This window comes from Macrosteles quadrilineatus, unplaced genomic scaffold, assembly GCF_028750875.1.
Source record: "Macrosteles quadrilineatus isolate MER2022 unplaced genomic scaffold, UCM_ALF_1.0 Scaffold_2__2_contigs__length_208266976, whole genome shotgun sequence".
Taxonomy (NCBI): Eukaryota; Metazoa; Arthropoda; class Insecta; order Hemiptera; family Cicadellidae; genus Macrosteles; species Macrosteles quadrilineatus.
Window position 1 is genome coordinate 25,264,431 of NW_026542595.1, and position 21,319 is coordinate 25,285,749.

At 35.7% G+C, this 21,319-nt stretch overlaps 1 protein-coding gene across 2 annotated transcripts in view; it reads right to left on the reverse strand.

Moving 5' to 3' along the window:
- Positions 1–688: 688 nt before the first annotated feature.
- The window catches only part of LOC128987753 (solute carrier family 25 member 45), a 36,428-nt gene continuing 15,797 nt past the window's right edge, over positions 689–21,319 (reverse strand). The window contains exons 4-6 of one of the 2 annotated variants that reach the window (XM_054408764.1): positions 19,550–19,676; positions 4,309–4,412; positions 689–3,235 (exon numbers count right to left, since the gene is read on the reverse strand). In XM_054408764.1, coding sequence (XP_054264739.1) covers positions 3,003–3,235; positions 4,309–4,412; positions 19,550–19,676 — 464 coding nt within the window. In that variant the 3' untranslated portion in view covers positions 689–3,002. Of the gene's footprint in view, positions 3,236–4,308; positions 4,413–10,878; positions 11,176–18,434; positions 18,539–19,549; positions 19,677–21,319 lie in introns of those variants that run through there. The other variant, XM_054408763.1, reaches the window with a different exon arrangement.

The window sequence follows — 21,319 nt, forward strand, 5'->3', positions numbered from 1 at the left end:
ATTGATAACTCATTAACTGTTTGAGCTACGGCATTGAAATTCTGTAAAAATGTTAATCTTATAGACCACTATATTTGTGCAAAATGTGAATAAAAATGCTTTACCATTAAAAAATGGCTGATTTTAAAAATATTTTGTAAAATAACGGTTTTTATAGAATTTGAATCAAATATTTTTAAAAGGCACCATTTTTAAATGCTTAAAGATTTTTTATTCATATTTTGCTCTAACATAGTGGTCTATAAGATAAAAATTTTTACAGGATTTCAACGCCACAGCTCAAACAGTTAATGAGTTATGAATATTTTTGTAAAAATCACATACAGAGAGATGGACCGAAAAGGGAATGAGATAGGACACATGTTATATGACATTTTTTTCACCACACTACAATGTTTTTAGCCGTTTCAAAAACGTTTATTTGAGTCAGAAAGCTACTTATTGCTGTCCAGTCCATTCCAGCTGTCATTGTAATTTGTTAACGAGCAGGTTTTTACATCCCTATGGCCGAAAATCAACTGCCCGCTTACTTTCTTAAAACATTAATGCATATTAAACCCCCCTCCTTTGCTGGGGGGTATTCCATACCCCCAGCCCCCCCAGTGACCCCCCCCCCAAAATAAATGTCTAGGACCGCCCTTGCTTCGTCTCGAGCTTTAAAACTATCTCGAGCCAGCAAAACCTCATTTTCGGCCCTAGGTACAAAATGTACTATTGTTTCTTTTGATACGTTGAATAACATGACAAAGTTTGTTGATATGGTTGCAAGACACTCTGTATAAATTATATATCTAATAGAAATTTATATCATCATATTCCTACAGTAAAATTAAATTCACTGATATTTGTTTTTATGTACCATTTATAAAAGTTAAACTAATAAACATTCATAAACTATAAAACAATTTTTTTCATCAAACTGTCTGGAAAACAGCTGCTTTTAGTTCTCTAAATCGTCCACAAAATCATCGTTTTCGGGTAACTTCAAATAGAGGGAACAGAAAAAAAAACATTATATGGGAATTTTTTTGGTTTGCTAACATCTAAATTTGTTCATGCCACATTATAATTTTGTTTGCTAATCAAAGGATATTTTACGTTATGTTTATAAACAACCAAAATGTAAACATTGATGAAGACTTTGTACAACCACAAATTATATGGTCTAATTTTGTAATGATTAGAGGATTATTTCCTAGACAGTATGATGAAAATAGTTGTTCATCAAACAGAAAAAAGTGTGTTTTTGGAACTTATAATAATTGTAAAACATGATTGCCTAGCAAAAAGAGAGCCACTTTTGCTCCTAGTGATGAAAACCACTATTTCTTTAGCATGAACAGGAACCTACAATGGACATTAAATTTGTTTGATGATTTTGAAAGATTTTATATACAGCTTAATTGTCTTGTGTATATCTGCCACATAATTAGTTTAAACTGGTTTTACAACCTTTTAATGACTAGGAGACCTGTCTGTAAACAGCATATTTTACATAGATTGCATGAATATGCCTAACCTATGCATGAATATGAAAATGAGGGTGCCTGGAATGCTGTTATGTATACAGTAGACTCCCTCTTATCCGGACACCTTTTAACCGGACATCGGTTTAACCGGACAACACTCGGCGGGAATGACATCTCTTTAACCAAACAATTTTTATCAGCACATCGGTTTAACTGGACTAGATCGGCAGGAAGTGGGCGGTACTGAAACGACTTTTCTCATGGGAAATATTTGAGACCAGTGATCACAATAACAGAAATACAATGCTCTCCTAAATTTAAGTCAAATATTTGGGTAACTTAACAAGTTTTTTGGGATGTCGGTTTAACTGGAAAACCCGTTATCTGGACTGGCCTCGGTCCCGAGTAGTCTGGATAAGGGGGAGTCTACTGTATAAGTGTACGTCCAACAGTGTAAAAAAAAAAAAAAAAAACATAAATGTCACATATTGTATATTGCAAGGAGTAAGTAGTAACACTTGTTTAACATTAAAGAATTTCATTGCATTTAGCAAAGTATATGTTTGGCAAGTTATAGACAGTGGCGGCGATAGCGGGCCTGGGATCTAAGGGGCCCGCAATTTTTGGGGAAATTTTTTTAGGACACTAGCAAAAAAATTGTTCTGTGTTTTCATTAATACTTTTGGGAGGCTGCGGACCATGTTGGTTTACTTAAAGTCAGGTAAAAATGTTACCTCCGGGTTTCGGTCAGGTCGCTTCAAAATAGGTTTGCTTTGGAAAGTGGTGATTTTTAATAGAGAGTATCGATTTTTGAGCCAACCTTTACAACCGTGATAGAATCGCCCACCTGATTTAAAGATTCACACTTTTGCTGCGACCGCGGATGAGAACATTCATCCGCGGGTGACGATGATGATATCTCCGCAGCCGCGGTAGAAGTTCAATATTTTGCTGTGATTGCGGAAGACGACAATGATGTTCACATGACCGCGGGAGAGTTTCAGGGTTTTGCTAAGATTGCAGAAGACGATATAATTATGTTTCGGTGACCGTGCAAAATATTCAAGATTTGGAAGCTATCCCAGAAGACGATGATGAGGTTTCGTTTACAATGGAAGATATTTAGGATTTTGCCGCAATCACAAGAAATATTGTTTTCTACACGACCGCAGGAGCAGGGTTTGGTTGCAGTCACTATGCAGACAATCATAATTTTTCTGTGACTGCGGGAAATTCAGTCACGATTTTGCCGCGGTCACTGAGAACTATGATATTTCCGTGACCTATGAAGGTATTCAGGATTTTGTCGTGATCATGGAAGACGATGATGACGCCTCGGTGCCTCGGGTGATGCCATGCCAAGTCCAAGTGCAAGCTTAGGTGGAAATACCTGTGATAATATTTATCAAACTTGCAGGGGACCCGCGGGTTCTTATAGCCGCCACTGGTTATAGAGTGTATCTATTGAGAAAAATGTATAAAATAATTGAAGTGTGAGGTTGGAATATGTCTACCTTGGTAGATTTTGATATATTATTGGCAAAAAGACATGAGATACTCATATCCAACAAAAGTGACTGCGTTGACAGGCAGTGACCGTAGTATAATGAGCCAGAAGCCTCTTGCAAACACTCCGAGACCATCTGTACGGTAGCTCTGTACTGCACAGTCCACCATACCTCTGTACTTGGGATGGGTCCGACTATCTGCCTGGATACGAGACTTGATAACATCCAATGGCACTATCACAGCCCAGGACACCATACCTTTAACAACACTCACGCATGTAAACACAGATTTAAATACATGCACAGTACACTCTATCCCTTTGGAATAACTTAGCACTACATTGTATAAACCATCAAAAGTTAAATACAAAAATAAATTAATTTTACTTTATAAAAGGTTTACAAAAAAAGTTTTAGAACCATACAGTATGAATGCAGTACTAGTACTAAAGTGTTCTACTAACAATAAGGTAAATTAGCTTGTGGGTAAAGGGAAGGGGTACCTGTGAATTTTCATGGGGGAAAGCACAAAAATTGTAAAATTTTTTTGGGCGTATTGTTCAAAATTAAAAAGACTATAACTTACTAAATTAAAATTGCAATCCAAATCTTTAAGAGTTTATGTGAAAACCAAATTATTCTGTTTTTAATGGATTTTCATGATAAAATCACCACTTAAAACCAGAATTTAAAAAATGGGAAAATTAAGAAAAACTGGAATATCATATGGATTAGTACCCATACCAAATCTAATCTAAATTGGAGCCCAAGTGCAGTCTGTAGCTCTATACATATCTACACACACACACACACACACACACAAGGACATCACTTCAAAAACAACTTTTTTATGTTAGGGAAGATTTGGCTTAATTTGTTGAGAATGAATATCACAACAACCACCTACACAATTTATTTATGAAGGGAAGGTCTATATATATATAAAACTGATGGCTAGTTTTATTGCTGAATCAACATTATTGTTACCAAGAGACTTTTAATGCTTTTACAAAGAATCATTTGTGAGCAAGCCTATGATATGCAAGCACAGTAAAAAGAAATACCAGTATTCAAATGATCGGTTGATCAACAAGAAGCGTTTTTTTTATGATAAAAAATGTGGCAAAATCATTCAGAATCAGAATACCGGTACTATTAAATTGTATGAAGCAACGTAATTGTTGTAAATAGCATGTTTTTAAAAAAGTGGCAAATTATCATTATCAACTACAGTACTTTGTTTTCAAATCATGAAGATCAAAGTTTAAAAATGAACTACGTTATATGATTTTCTTTTATACATACACTGAATACTGATTGTGGACGGTTACCTGCATTAGCCCCAGCCAACATGATGGCCCAGTGCTGCTTCTCTGATAGCTGCTGACAGCTGAGGGTGTACACCAACATGTAGACTCCTGAAGCTGTCACATCACTACAAACCACCTTTCCATCAAACACCACAGTAACACACTCCTTTGGTGTGTCAGAAAATACCCCCCTAGGTCTAGTCATCTGAGGGACCTGACCTAGGTTTGCAGTAATTTTACAATCATAAGTACTGTAGTTACTAAATTTTTTTTCAAAATGTTAAGATTACACATTTATGTAGTTGGCACAAAAACTCTTAACAACATTTTTCAATTCACTGATTTTGATGTAATTTGGATAAAATGGGTAATCCAACATATTAATACAGACAACCCAACACAAGTAGACTTCTAATTTCATAGTAAAATTTGAAGCTCGTTTTTCAAGTCTAGTTCATGTTGGTGACACTGATCGCTAAAGTCGACAATATTTATTTTCTATTATTTTAGGGTTAGTTTTATGATTAAAGAAAAATGAAAATGCAGTTGGTGCAGACGTAACACCCGAGTTGAAAACACTTCTTTAGACACCTACATCGACATTAAATGGTAAAACTATACAGGGTGTTGAAAATGTCTGGAACCAACATTATATCTGGTGAGTGGTTAAAGAAAAACAACTGATATTTTGTGTACGGATATACTATGGTTTTACCTATCTTTTGGTGCCTTATGAAATTTTTTACCACTTATAGGGAACGTCCTGTGGAGGATGCAGTAAAAAGTTTTAATGGAAGCCTATGGCAAATGATACATCATTTTAAAGGCAATTTTTTTCTGATTAAGGAGCCACAAGTTTCATTTCAAAAGGACCACCCTAGCAAAAATGGCGACTGTTTGAAATTTAAAAACCCACTTATAGGGAACGTCCTGTGGAGGATGCAGTAAAAAGTTTTAATGGAAGCATATGGTAAATGATACATCATTTTAAAGGCCATTTTTTTCTTAGTAAGGAGCCACAAGTTTCATCTCAAAAGGACCACCCTAGCAAAAATGGTGACTGTTTGAAGTTTTTGAAAATAATTGAAAGATGTTGCTATAATTAAATAGCAATGTTTTTAAATTTCAAACAGTCACCATTTTTGCTAGGGTGGTCCTTTTGAGATGAAACTTGTGGCTCCTTACTCAGAAAAAAATGGCCTTCAAAATGATGAATCATTTACCATAGGCTTCCGTTAAAACTTTTTACTGCATCCTCCACAGGACGTTTCCTATAAGTAGGTTTTTAAATTTCAAACAGTCGCCATTTTTGCTAGGGTGGTCCTTTTGAGATGAAACTTGTGGCTCCTTAATCAGAAAAAAATGGCCTTTAAAATGATGTATCATTTGCCATAGGCTTCCGTTAAAACTTTTTACTGCATCCTCCACAGGACGTTTCCTATAAGTAGGTTTTTAAATTTCAAACAGTCGCCATTTTTGCTAGGGTGGTCCTTTTGAGATGAAACTTGTGGCTCCTTACTCAGAAAAAAATGGCCTTTAAAATGATGTATCATTTGCCATAGGCTTCCATTAAAACTTTTTACTGCATCCTCTACAGGACGTTCCCTATAAGTGGTAAAAAATTTCATAAGGCACCAAAAGATAGGTAAAACCATAGTATATCCGTACACAAAATATCAGTTGTTTTTCTTTAACCACTCACCAGATATAATGTTGGTTCCAGACATTTTCAACACCCTGTATATGACTTGCACACAGCCCTAAATGTCGGACTGATTGCCGTTTTTGCGCCAAATTATGTGTTTTAGTGAGCTTTATCACGTTTCTTGACTTTATCTTTTCTTTTAAGAAGGCTCTATATAAAATATAGTATTTTTATAAAGCTCTTAAAACGTCCTACAACTTTTTCAAAGGTTGTTTCTGGTATATTAGACCAATAAAACGATATTAACAAAACATAACACATAAATATTAAAAAATACAGGTTTTTGCAAAATTACAAAAAATGTAATAAACATACAACAAATTTGTAAGCTGAAGAAAGATAGCAGGTAAAGTTATTTTTCAAACAAAAATGTTTGCCCTGATCCGACAAATAGTATGCTAATTACATACTTTAATACTCCCGCCGCAGCAAACCTGCCGACTAAGTGAATTTCCATTTGTCTGAATTAAGTTTCAATTAAACCTAATTAAATAACATTAGGTTTAACGAGTACCTAGGTTTGCTGCTACAAGGAAACTAATAAAGTGTTTTTTTTTATGAAATATTTAATAGCTTAGTACAAAATAAATGAATTATCCAAGTTTGATCAAAATATATCCATAAACAAGCAAACTACAACATTTTACAATATTCTCCATAAGAATAACTTGGGAATTTGAAATATATAATTTTTTTGAATTTTCTCCGTTACCAATAACCTTACAAAACACTTTGAACTAAATTATTTGTTTTTTTAAGCTCTTTAAAAAGGTCTAGAGAGAAATTGGGGAATTTTGTGTTTTCAGGGTCAAAAATGAGAAAAACCAATTTTTACCCCATAAAACCCCGTTCCCATGGTTTGATCATGCTAGTTCGCGAACTCATTCAAGTTTATCCCGCCTTACACCTTTAAACCAAATTTCATCAAAATCGGACAAAAATTACTCAAGTTATCACGTTCACGGACGTATATATATATATATAAATCTATATAAATATAAATATATATAAAAACATATATATATATAAATATATATATATAAACATATATAAAAATTTGAACGAATGGTGTTTTTGGCCTCTGGGGACATCAAAATGAAAAAGTAAATCGGTCCCGGGCGTAGGTCTTACCGTGCCACCTACGGTAATAGCTACTTCCCTATAGGGAAATTCGCTAAAAGAAAGGTCTACCAACCGTCTTAACTGGAGGAAAACATTAACGGATTGACGGGAAAATTCCGGTGTTGGTCTAAACGGCAAACTTAAATTTATAACGCTGCCAATCATGATTAAATAAATAAACAGTACTATTTACTGTTGCGTTTGATTCTAATGGTTTATTCTTGTAAATTTCCTGTCAATTTTTGCTGGTATAAATCCTTACAAATAACCAAAATCCCGCCAAAAAAATCTAGCCCCTTAAAAAATCTTGATGGCGCAAATTGAGCCATCCCCCCTTTTGGGCACCCCTGAGTGGGGCGATTGCCCCGGGCGCCGTGGTCAAGGGGGCGCCGCGGGTGCCACGGCAAAAGTAATACAACAAAATTGAAAAAAAAAATAACTTAGATGTAGGGTACATAACGTATTTTGGAAAGTTATGTATAGCTTAATTTTAAATATTACGTTGTATGCATTTATTGAATAAATATACAGGGTGTCCCGGACCTCTCTACCAAAATGTTAGAGCATTGTCCCTGAGTTAGAAACATATGTAAATACCATATTTAAATTGTCCGGAAGTCCTTATTTACTTACACAGCCATTTTGTTTTTTTCACATATTATTTTTTTCTAAAGAACGGTTTGACATACGAAATTGAAACTTTTCAGGAACATTTATGACAACCAACCAAAGCTAGAAAAAAATTATGAAGATTTTCCAAATTCATAAACAAAATGGTGGCCATTTAAAATTTGGTTTCTTAAATAACTCAAAACCCGTTGATTTTACAAAAATTTTTAATGGCTGCCATTTTGTTTAATGAATTTGGAAAATCTTCATAATTTTTTTCTAGCTTTGGTTGGTTGTCATAAATGTTTGTGCAAAGTTTCAATTTGGTATGTTAAACCATTCCTTAGAAAAAAATAATAAGTAAAAAAAAAAAATGGCGGCTGTGTAAGTAAATAAGGACTTCCGGACAATTTAAATATGGTATTTATTTACATATGTTTCTAACTCAGGAACAATGCTCTAAAATTTTGGTAGAGAGTTCCGGGACACCCTGTATATTACCAGGCATATAATTTTTAAGTAAGTACCGTTTTTCAATTTCTCCGTTCCAGTGCTGCAATTGGCATGTACATTTGTGTTGTGTATTTGCATCTATTGGCAAGCCTGCACTGTAAATTAGGCAACAATCGGCCGTGTTTACTTTTGGTTTCGAGCATTCAAAATGGTAACTCCAATTTAGATTGCCACCAACTGTGAAGTGCGCGCTGTAATTAGATTTTCAAGTGCCAAAGGTGTGAAAGCCATTGAAATTCATTGACAGTGACAGATTAGTGAAGTGTATGTCGAAAATATTATGAGTGACAGAATGGTACTCATCGGATAATGATGGGATCATAAACCGTCTGTTCTCTCTCACTTTTTCATCGACTTTATGCAACAATTCATCAGTAACGACAGATGGCCGTCCAGTGTGTTGTTCATCATGAACATTGGTGGGGCCGTCTTTAGATGCCCTTACCCACTTTTGTACCATCACGTCACTCATAATGTTCTCGCTATACACTTCACTAATCTGTCAATGAATTTCAATGGCTTTCACACCTTTAGCACTTAAAAATCTAATTACAGTGCGTACTTCACAGTTGGCGACAGTATCAATTGGCGGCACCATTTTGAATGCTAGAAACCATATGTAAATACGGCCGATTGTTGTCAAATTTCCGGCGCAGGCTTACCAATAGATGCACATACATACACAGCACAAATGTCTAAAATGCCAATCGCAGCGCTGGAATGGAGAAATTTAAAAACGGTACTTACTTAAAATACCCCTGCCGCAGCAAACCTGCAGACTAAGCGAATTTCCATTTACCTGGCTGGATTTCTAGTAAAATATTCTACTCTGAAAATTGTCAGATTTATTTCCTATTGAAATAACATAAATTTTAATGTGTACCTAGGTTTGCTGCTACAGGGAAGGAATTGAGGTGTATTTTCATTGAAATGTTGATAGCTTAGTATGAAGTAAACAAAATTGCCAAATTTGAATAAAATATATCCATAAACAAGCAAACTACAACAGTTCATTTATTGTCCATAAGAATAACATGGGAATTTTAAATTTAAAGTTTTTTTAATTATCTCCATAACCGTTAGGCATACAACAACGCTTCAATGTACAAGATTATTTCTTTTTCTAAGCTCTACAAAATGAAACATGAAACATGACATGCTGAAACATGAAGTGAAATTCACGATTCAATGAGCTGTTGACGAAAGTAATCTAGTCTTACAATCTACAAAATGGTCTAGAAAGAAATTGTGAAATTTTATGTATTTAGAGTCAAAAATGGGAAAAACCAATTTTTACCCCATAAAACCCCCCATAAACCCCCGTTCCCATAGTCCGATCATGCTGGTTCGCGAACTCGTTTGAATAAACGTAGGTTTACACGTTCCTACCAAATTTCATCAAAATCGGATCATTTTTGCTCAAGTTATCGCGCTAACGGACACATATCTATATATATAAATATATATATGAATATAAATCTATATACAGGGTGGCTGGTCATCAGTGTGACAAAATTTGTTTGGCATAAGCACAAAGTAAATGCAGTGTAATGATGCATATAAAAGGTTCCAAGTCCAAAAATTAGCTTCCCAAAGAATTATTTTATGTTTTTCAAAAATAACTATGTTTTCAAACTTAATACAGCTATTTCTCAATTACCTGTAAATGGATTTGAGTAGACAATGTCATTTTCGTGTTCTACATTAAATTTTGAATAAGAATAATAGAAAATGACGGAGGATCAGTTGTAAAAACTCTATTGTAAATAGATTCAAAGATAAAAATTAAGATGTTTGATAAAAATTTAAAAACATTGGTCTATTGTATTTGTTCACACCCTGTATACAAGAAAGTGGCCGAATACGTTAAAAACTGCGCCATTTTATAAGCTTTCCAACCATATGCTACACTATTGAGGTTTAGATATTCTGTTGTTTGTTTTAGTGGTTTGAATACCAGAAAACAGGGCGTCTTTAACATTTAAAACATAGAAAGCCGGCATGTATTATAAGCAAAAGTTGTCTTTTTGTTTCAGCTTGAACAGTAAAAAAGTTCCGTTTTCTGGTATTCAAACCACTAAAACAAACAACAGAATATCTAAACCTCAACAGTGTAGCATATGGTTGGAAAGCTTATAAAATGGCGCAGTTTTTAACGTATTCGGCCACTTTCTTGTATACAGAGTGTGAACAAATACAATAGACTAATGTTTTTAAATTTTTATCAAACATCTTAGTTTTTATCATTGAATCTATTTACAATGGAGTTTTTACAACTGTACGCAGATGGGAGCGCCATGTAGTTACGGCCTACGCGCTACGTAAACTACACGGCGCTCCCAGCGGTGTGTGCCAGAACCTATGGTAACCGCAGCACGGTTGAGGGTCTATATTTAATTCTTTTTGTCTTATGATAATACGGAGAACGATAAACAATTTTTGAATTGATGTAAGTAAATCATACAATTTAAAACCCAATACACAAAATTAATTCGTCTCAGTAATTTCTTAAAAGTTATAACGAGACAAGTTGAAAAAAAATCCTTTAACTTGCAATTCACGCTTAAGTTATTAAAACTTTACAATGAATCCCTTGAATATAATATTACAGTAGGCAGTTTAGGATGGGTAATAACACAACCTATAAATAAATAAAATTTAATCAACTTTTAACATTCTCTAAAATATTCTTTGCACAAACTCTTTCTAAGAACAAAGTGATATAAAAAATTCATAACTGACAAATATTACTGCGTTAACAGGTATAGATCGTAGAATGATAAGCCAAAAGCCACGGAAGAATACTTGGGGCCCTTCATGTCGGTAACTCTTGACAATGCAATCCCACATGCCTCTGTACTTGGGGTTCGACCTGCTGTCTGCCTGTATACGGGACTTGACCACATCAAACGGCACCACTGTAGCCCAGGACACCACTCCTGCATGCATCATAAACATGCGTGGGTTACAATCACATGCCAAGAATTAATAAAAGTACATTTAATGCCAACAAATGTGAAGGTATGAGCAGTGGCGGATTTACCTACGGTGCCGCCCCTAGGCCCGTCCGGCCGCCCCCCCCTTTGTGTTCTGCGATTGAGGAAAGGTTTCAGCGTAAAAGCAATATTAAACTTCCCGTTGTTGGCATGCTTATTAATGCATTTTCCAGGAAAACACATAGTCACTATATGAGTAGGGCCATGGTGGAAGTAAATAAGGTGTGCTACTGCGCATCGTAGCCGGCTGCAGGTGGTGCGGGGGAGGGGTATCGTGACGTCACCTTGGGGGAAAACATGCCTCGCGACCATATCGAGCAGTAACGCCGCTCTAATAAAATTGTAATTTTTAATAGTAAAACCGATAAAAATTGCTGAAACTTTGCATAGTCTTGGACTATTAACATAGGATGCTTATGATTTAAAATTTATTAATTTATTTGAATTAAAAACCATTCAACCACCGATCAAACTTCAAACTTTTTCATACTAACACAAAAAAGTTAGTCGGCTACCAAATCACGTATTATTTGGTCAGGTTTATGAGACCTGCGGGAAAGGTTCTAATTTAACTGTAGTATCGGTTGGATTTCGATAAAAGAATTACTTTTTTAGCTACGAAGAATTATATCAAGCGGCAACGGAGTGCGCGCTCAGCCGATGCCACCGTTTATTGGATAAAAAGCCCACGCATTTATTATCCAAAACACTGTAGCTATATGTTATAAGGATATACTTTGTATTCTACATTTTAAATTAACACGTTCACTGCTAATGACGCACTTGTGCGTCATAAGTATATTAGCAGATATATAATACATGATGTATATAATTACATAATATATTTTAATCCACAATTTATAGTATAAAATTTATTTAATTAAAGATATATTGTCACTCGATTAACATGATCATGTTAATGTTTATGTTTTTTAGCCATTTATAAAAGTATTACATATCATTAGCAGTGAATGTGTTAAATATGTAATATTAACATGTGAGAGATATAATAAGTTTTATATTAAAATGCGTTGCAACGTCTTCGTTTTTATACAAATTAACTCTCTTTGATAACAGTTGCCATAAAATTCGTAGGATCGGAAATGAATAACATTTCCTTAACCAAAAACATAGTTTATTACATTTTGAAATCTTATAAAAATATTTACGACCTGAAATTAAACATCTAAAAAATTAAACATTTCATCACCTCTGGATTTTTCTAAACTTTTTTAAGTTTCTTTAGAAATTTTCTTTTTTGCCACTAGCAAAATTGCATTGTCTTAGCCTCCTGTTGATTTGTTGAGGAAAACTAAAATATCGCACGTTTGGTTGCGTTTTCTTATTTTTCGAACTATTACAACAACCGTACACTGCACAATGGGGCATTTTTGTAGAAAGATGTGTGCCCTATGGAAAACTGACATCTACTGCAACTCGCGGTGAACACAGAAACGAAAACAAAACAAACAACACGTGATCTTCCCCGCACACACCCCCGCATCCGTGCCAAAGTTGCGACATAGATAACAACCCCAGTGAAATAGGATCCTAGCTGTCGAATTAAACTGGAATATCACATTTTATTATCATGGTATTGCAAGAGTGAAACAATTTTATATTTTAACCTGATTATAAATACAATGTTTAATCACCAACTTATTTTTTAACAGAGTACATTTTATTTTATTTACTACGTTAAATACATTCCTATGCGTTAATGATCATTTATTATTTAAACCACTATTTGCAAACTTTGGTTTTAACTAATCAACAGCGATTTGCAATACTTTAAATGCAATTTGGAAACGTTAACCCTATTCACCGAGGAGACAATATTGTATATTATCTGTGAACTATTACGAAATAACCCATATTCAAACGGGGAAAAACACACTGAAGTCAACCTAACAACAATTTTTCACATAAAAATATAAATACAGGAATACAAATATCAATGATACTATATTCATGAAACTACATTATTTGTTGGATGGCAATGTGTGATTAATACTTGGCAACTGACTCGACTCGCAGCACACGCTCTGATCACGCGCTCATATAACTTAGCATATCTCAGGAAATAACAACTCTAACGGTATATACTTTGAAGGAAAGTTAAATTTGGATCTTTATCTAAAACTTTCCCGCTGGTCAAATGCTTCTAACCAAATAGTACGTGATTTGGTAGCCGACTAACTTTTACATGTTTAGTTTTAAGAAAGACCAAGTATAAAGAGTGATTTCACGCTTAAGTTTTTAACAATTACAAACTATTGTTTCACAACACGCATCGTCCACTTATAATTGATGTCCATGTCAAGTTTCATAATTTTTCCTCAATTCTAACAGTTCAAAATGTTGATGTTAATAGAGCAGTGTCACGCTGAGCTATATACGTGCGCGAAGCGGTTTGCCCCCAAGGTGACGTCACGTCGCGATGTGCAGAACGGTCTCAAACTCGTCCGGCTGAGTAGCACACCTTATTTACTTCCACCATGAGTAGGGCCTACTTTATATTAAGTTGTATTAATAGGTTTTAAGAAAAACATTTTATATTTTGTTGTTGAGACAAGAATAAATATGAATATGAATAGCCTAAATTAATCGCCGAACGCATTGCCGTTCTTGACTAAATTCAATTCAAATGTATTCAGCTTAATTTGGTTTTGTTTTGGTTTTTCTTATAATTTCTATGAAATTATTAATACATATATATATTTGAATTGACGTCATTGAAACGATGACGTCATTACTTAATTCAAACCTTCACCATGGGTAGCGCTCTTAGCGCTTAGCTGTCTGCTAGCCCTGTAGCGAATCAGAATTCCAAATGTGGTACACCCATCGATATATAAACACAATGTTTGTTATATATCGATGGGTACACCAAATGAAAATGGCAAATAGATTTTTAGCGATTGGTTGGAATAAACGTTAAACTGAAAGGATTAAAGTTGTTCGAAGAATGATTGTTTATGTCATCTTATAATATGGAATCGTAATTATATAAATAACAACATATTATATGTAGTTGTAAATCTATCTATCTATCTATAGCTGTAAAATAACTTATTGGTATCCTATTTTTGAATAATTACTAGCGTCTAAATTCTCAGATTTATCTTACGATTAACATATTTTTAGTAATTGAAGTTATTAGGTTGAATAACTCATGATAAACCCTTCACAGGTTTATTCTCTGGCTTATGCACAAGCTGTTGATTCAAAATGATTTAAGATTAGATGATCAAAATAGATTCATGAAATCTGGAACTGCTCAAATTGTGTGGTAAATAAGTCCAAGATAAATGTTGTAATGAATTCTATGATATCTGTAGGCCAACTGGTTTACCAACCGAGAGCCAAGTTTAGTGTCACATCACCTTTTATAACATACAGATTACAGCTATCCTATGACCATGATGAGCTCATACCTCCTTCAGAAAATAAAGTTTTAATCCATAAATGTAATTAAATCATAGAAGATACCAATAAATTATTTTAGACTGATAGAGAAATCAGTAAAGCGTAAAGCTGGAAGTAAGTGATGATGTCATCGTTCCCGCTAAGAGCGCTACCCATGGTGGAAGTAAATATTTACTTCCACCATGGCGCTACCCACTGTGAAGGTTTGAATTAAGTAATATGACGTCATCGTTCCTCCCAGCTCCCCACCACGACTGTTGCTCCGGTGAGCCGACTCGTTGCTCTGAGTATCTAGTATACTAGTATAGTGCTCGCTACTGCTACTCGCAGTCTATATGTCTGCATCTGCACGTCGGGACATGAACGTGAGTCATCTTCACCGATCGATAATCACCTGGCGCCCGCCGCCACGCACGCCGCCCGTAGTCGCGCCGCCCGTCACGTTACCTGCTGCCTGCCGCGGCCAGGCGCCCTTCAACGGCGGGCCCTTCAACAGCTGGCACCCCTAGGCACGTGCCTAGTGTGCCTTATGGTAAATCCGCCACTGGGTAGGAGTTAACAGAGTCAGAAATTTGTTACCAATTTCCTGACAAAAATTCAATCAAAATTGTAAAAGATACTTGTAAATTCTCAATGTTTTACTGTTTTATGTTTTGAATCATGGTTAACTATTTAAAAAGGCTAAATTAATCGTATTCAATATACAAGGGCTCTCTTAAAAGTATCAGACATTTATGAATAAAAGATATGCACATTTGAAAATCTATTTTTACTACACACCTTTTGAAGGTAAACTTAAAGGCTATTTTATTCAGATGCTGATTTACTCAGCATTAAGCCATTTACTGTGACATGCAAGATTTTTTTAAACTACCTATCCTGGAGCTGTCAGGTAGGATATACCAGGTTTGGACTCGAGTTGACAAAGAAAACCCCAATGCATGGTTGCTTCATTCAGCTTTCACTTCCTTAAGTATACTTGTCACAACTTACGGGATTTTTACTTGCAGAGCTAATTTTAAAACCTCTAAACTCTGGCTGGGTACAGAACTAGAAAATATATAAGTGTCCTAGTGCCAGTGGCTGGTTGCATATTGTTGAATAAGGAAAGTTCTGCCACCATGTTAGCAGGGTTCTCCCCCCTTGATGTACCGGACAAACATGCTTCACATGGATAGTGCTTGTAAACATGGTAAAATTTGATTGCCCTATGAATGTAAAACATAGATTTTGTTTGTATAAATAAATGTTACCTACCTTCAATAGTTCGACACTCGATAGTTCGACACTCCTTGTAGTTCGACACGGGCTGAGGCTACCCGTCTAAACATTAGCGATCGATATTTTGTGTTGACACGTACGCCGGTCAATGACCGGGACTAGTTCTTTCCAGTTATCAGAGTGAAAAACAATCAAAGATCAAAGAAGTGATATTTAATGGTTACTATTGTGATGTAAGTTGACTTGAACATTAACACGTTCGCTGCTAAAAATATTTACATGGGTGCTCCTAAACTGTGGCGAGGCCTGGGCAGAGCCCCGGTGGGCTACTGAATCAGCGATCGCTATTGGCATTGAAATATATCAGTAAGATGAATCACCAAAGAGCAGTGGTGAGTGTACTGTGTCACTTCGAGAGTGGACGTAGTTCACTGAAACGACCAAAGGTAGCAGCACTGCCTGGATCAATAACCTGAGAGTCTTTGTAACATGGCTCGATTAGAGAAAATCCCCGAAACTGGGACAAAAGCATTGCCAGGCGGGATTTCACGGGAAATTTTACTACCAACCTAAACTAAAATAAAGCTCGCATTCTTAGCTACGGGAGCGATAAAAGCTGCTAGTACATCGCTCGACTGCTAGTCTCACACTGGTCCCTTTTACTAACAACGACACAGCGTTATACTTTTACAACGCTAGCTCCTGGCGCGCGGTAGGCACGTTGTAGAAATACAACGCCCGTAGCGAAAGTGTTAATTTGTCATTTATTGTTGACTTGAGACTAACGAACAGTGAAATTGTTAAGCTTTTTAGTATTTAATGAATTTGGGTGATTTCTATATAAAACTTGTATTTTTACTTTCCTGTATATTAAACTCCATTTACTCCCTATAGTTTGACATTTTAACACGTTGACGTTTTTTATAGTTGACGCGCCGACTTTACAGGCGCTCCCCAGTGGCGGGCGAAGCCCCGGCGCGCAACCGAATCAGTGAACGCAATTGGCATTCAAATATTTTAGTCTGACGAATCACAAAAGAGCAGTGGTGACTGTGCTGCGTTACCCTGAGAGTGGATGTAGTTCACTGAAACACCCAAAGGTAGCAGCACTGCACGGATCCGTATCCAGTGTCTTTGTAATGTGGGTTGAAGAGAAAAAATCCCCAAAACCGGGACAAAAGCATTGCCAGACAGGATTTTACGGGAAATTTTAGTACCAACCTACACCAAAGTAAAGCTCGTATTCTAAGCTGGCAGGCTGGCAACGATTATAACGTCTCCGTCTGAGGCTAAGCTCACACTGACTCAATATATTTCTGTTGGTCTGGTGCCGACTTTTGTCGGCGCGCGCCACCTGAGAGCTCTGGCGACGCCGACTAAAGTCGGCGCGCGCAGTCACATGTTAATAGTTCGACACCCCTTAAGTCCACAAAGTGTTGAACTATCGAAGTTCTGCTGTAGTACAAAATCAAAATTATGGGATGAGTCAGTAGATTTTTAAACCTTAAGTATTAGTGGAGTGTCCATTGCAGTTTTGATCGTTTGGTTTCTATTTGATTTTAGCTTTTTCAAATGTCAGTTGTTGGTTATTTTCTGTTTTAAATAGATCCCTACGGCTCATTTATAGTTTAGTCTGAGTTACATTTAAATCTGAGTCTACACTAAATACATTTTTTCCCTAATATAAAGTATGTTGTTTATGATGGTAGGTTTATCTTATTATAGGGATCATTGCAGTTAAAATTTGAGTAAAACTACTAATGAATGATAAAAAATGTGCGTGATGTGAGTCTATTAAACAACATTAAAATTAGAATTTATTTTAATACACTCATTACAACTAATTATGTAGTGTTGCAATGCATGTCTTGTTTGTTTCCCAGTAAAAACACCCCCTAGCTAAACAAACAGTATGTATTAGCTTCAGAGATCATACATTTTGAGTAACAAGCAATTATCAAGACTATAATCAAAGATCGAGGCACTATCATGAACATCTCAGATGATTGTGACAAAATTATCCCTTAATAAGAACCTATAAACCAGAACTGGTATTACTAAAACCATTGGTATCATGGCAATTTTTGCAGTACAGTATTATATTTGCAGGCCCCACCAACGTTCATGATGAGCAACGCACTGCGCGGCGTCATTACTTTCCCCAGTACTCAGTGCGTTGCTCATCATGAACGTTGGTGGGGCCGTATTTAAATGTCGTAACCCACTTGCGTACCATTATGTCACTCATAATGTTCTCGCCCTACACTTCACTAATCTGTCGATGATTTACAATGGCTTTCACACTTTTTGCACTTAAAAATCTAATTATAGCGTGTACTTCACAGTCGGCAGCAGTCTCAATTGAATTGGCGGCACCATTTTGAATGCTCGAAACCGGATGTAAGCACGGCCGATTGTTCCTGAATTTCCGTTGCAGGCTTACCAATAGATGAACATACACAGCACAAACGTCCAAAATGCCAATTGCAGCGCTGGAACGGAGAAATTTAAAAACAGTACTTAATTCAAAAACATGCCTCGTATTTCAGTACCTGCATTAGCTCCAGCCATCATGACACACCAGCTCTGATCATTGGCAAGTCGTCTGCAAGTGTCGACGTAAACAACCATGTACACTCCGTACGATCCTACATCACTACAACCAACAAGGTCAACATGTATTGCACCTCAATACCTCAACATATACTGGCAACAAACCATCCAGTGTGGGTGGCTTTTGGAAGATATTAAGTTGATTGGATTTGTCATATTTTTATTGCATTTTAAAATATTATTTATTATATAGATATTAAGTTGTAACTGTAACACTTGACCAGATAGGATTCTGGATAGTGTTTAAACTATTAATATTGGAAATTTTACACATTTTTGACTGTTGACAAACATAAAGAACCCCACTGAATGATTTTGACTAAAATAATTACAAAAGCATTTTAAATTTAATTTTAAACTAAATCAACAGTTTGTACCTGCTACAGCTCCACCCAAAGCTTGACTACAAACTTCCAAATGGTTGGATCTGGAGTGGAGGCAGAGGAACCCTTTGTATGACAGCATATAAAGTCCACAAGCAGGAACCTCCCTTGGACATTGAACCCAACAGCATGCAGGTAAAAGCACAAGCATATAGACTTAAACCAAACATTACTATATACTCAGAAAATCACAACTTCTTTTACCACCATCTGCAGAATCAAGCAATTGGCATGGGGAAAATGTCAAAAAAGATTATAAGGAAAGTAAATTCTTTTAAATTACTTAAACTAGCTATCAATCCCATGCACCTCAACATATTGTATTTTTAATTCAGCTGTGGGTCGCAGAGGGAGGGTTTATGGCCCGGGCCTGTCCCAGGTAGACGAAGGGTCAGGAGACAGTTTGGGTGTAGTGAACATCTTAGCAAATAATTATTTAGGACTAAGAAAAACATTGTAGCCAACTAGAGAGGATAAAGTGATAAATAACTATCAACTTTAAATACAGAACTTACGAGAGGAACTAACTCAGACTTTTAAGCATTTCTGTGGTAAGTTTGAGTTTAAGGTTTAATAGGCTTATAAACAAATATATGTTTGAGTTACATAAAAACTGAATGACTAAAACAAAAAAACATCATTAAAAATACAAAAGTTAGTTAATTTCTCACCGCCAAAGCAGAGGTATCCAGCCCTTGTAGACACCAGGGATGCCTTTCATTTTATATTGGTAGACAAAACATTCCCAAGGATTCCTGAACTTGTGCGATCGTTCAAACACCTTCACTTCTCTTTGTTCTAAATCAAATGAGTTATACAAAATAAATGGTATCAGCAATTTGGGGGGGTGCTGCACTATTTTCTTTAGAATTTTAAGGACGATATACAAACAAATTTCAATCAGAATCGGTTTTATTATAATCCTTTTTTCATAGGTTTGTATGGGAGAATAACAAAGTTTTATAATAACTTTTGAACCCTAATTTTTACAGCAATGGGGATTGCACTATGTTGTTAAGAATTATAAGTACTATCACAAACAAAATAATTTCAATCAAAACCGGCTTTTTATTCAAAAATACAATTTTTTTTCTTATTTTATGGTTTATTTTTCTAAATAGGAAAATAGCATAATTTATAATAACTTTTGAACCGTACTTTTTACAGGAATGGGAGTTCTACCATTTCGTTCATAATTTAGAGGCTACAACATATTAAATTTTTATCAAAATTGTTCAGGCCGTTTTTTAGAAAATCTGATTTTTCAGTTATTTTATGAGGTTTTATGGAAAAATCACCATTAAAAATCAAAATTTCAAAAAATGAAAAAAAAGCCTGGGGATACCATAGATTAGTACCTAACCTACATACCAAATTTCATCAAAATTGGACCACAGGTGTAGTCTGTAGCTCTGTAGTACCTCATTGCCTTCTTGGTCTTAAGTTTATAACCGCTGCCATGTATGATATTGTATGTCATGTGTTTGCCATGTTAATTTTTTTGTTGTAAATAAACATACTTTTACTATGACTTTAGAAACACACTGTGTTGCCATTTTATTCCTAATTATCATAAAAGAATCAATTATAAACAAGTGGTTATTGGACCAGTTTCGCTTTTATTGTAATACATGTTCTCTGTGGCATATTTTGAAAAATTTTAAGGGAAGTGTTTAAAAAATAGTAAATTTCATTGAATGAACACTTAATTTACTATTAATTACTATGATGGGAGACAAAGTTGTATACTCCACATCAGCCCCTGGAATTCTAAGTTAAAAGGGTCAGCCAACTATGCAAGTTGGAAATTTGATATGAAGATGGCTCTTAAGTATGATGGATTGTGAAATTGCATCGAACCACGAAGGACTACTACAGACCCAACCCGCTAACTGTGGATCAGGACAGAGATGAAAGGGCACTCGCCAAGATCACCATGCACCTGGAGGCAGCTCCAACACTACATGTCAGGGAGGTCTTGCTTACGGCCTTGTGCTCTGCCGATCTGGCATTAGCTTCAGGCTGGTTTCTGGCTCCCAGCTCTGCTTGTCGGAGCCCAAAGAAACGCCTTCGGAGTTCTGCGATCACAGGTGTCGACCAATATACTGGCTTCTTCCCATAGCATGCGGAAACTTAGGGCATGGAATGCTCACGCGCCGAAAAAATGAGATGCAGATGTCAAACGTATTTCAAGCTCAAATTCAAACGATTGTTACATCAATTTGAAAGACCAGAGAAGAGCGCTCTCAGTCTACAATGTCAAAAGTAGCTACATTCGAAAACTACAATGCCAAACAAGAAAAGTTTACCTACTTGGAAGAGTCAGTACTTGGAAAGGTAAAAGAAATATGAGCGAATAGAATAGAAGGATGTCCCGTAAACACCGCACACGTTTTTCCAAATGGACTTCATTTGAAATTTCTTAGATTTTCCTTTAAAAA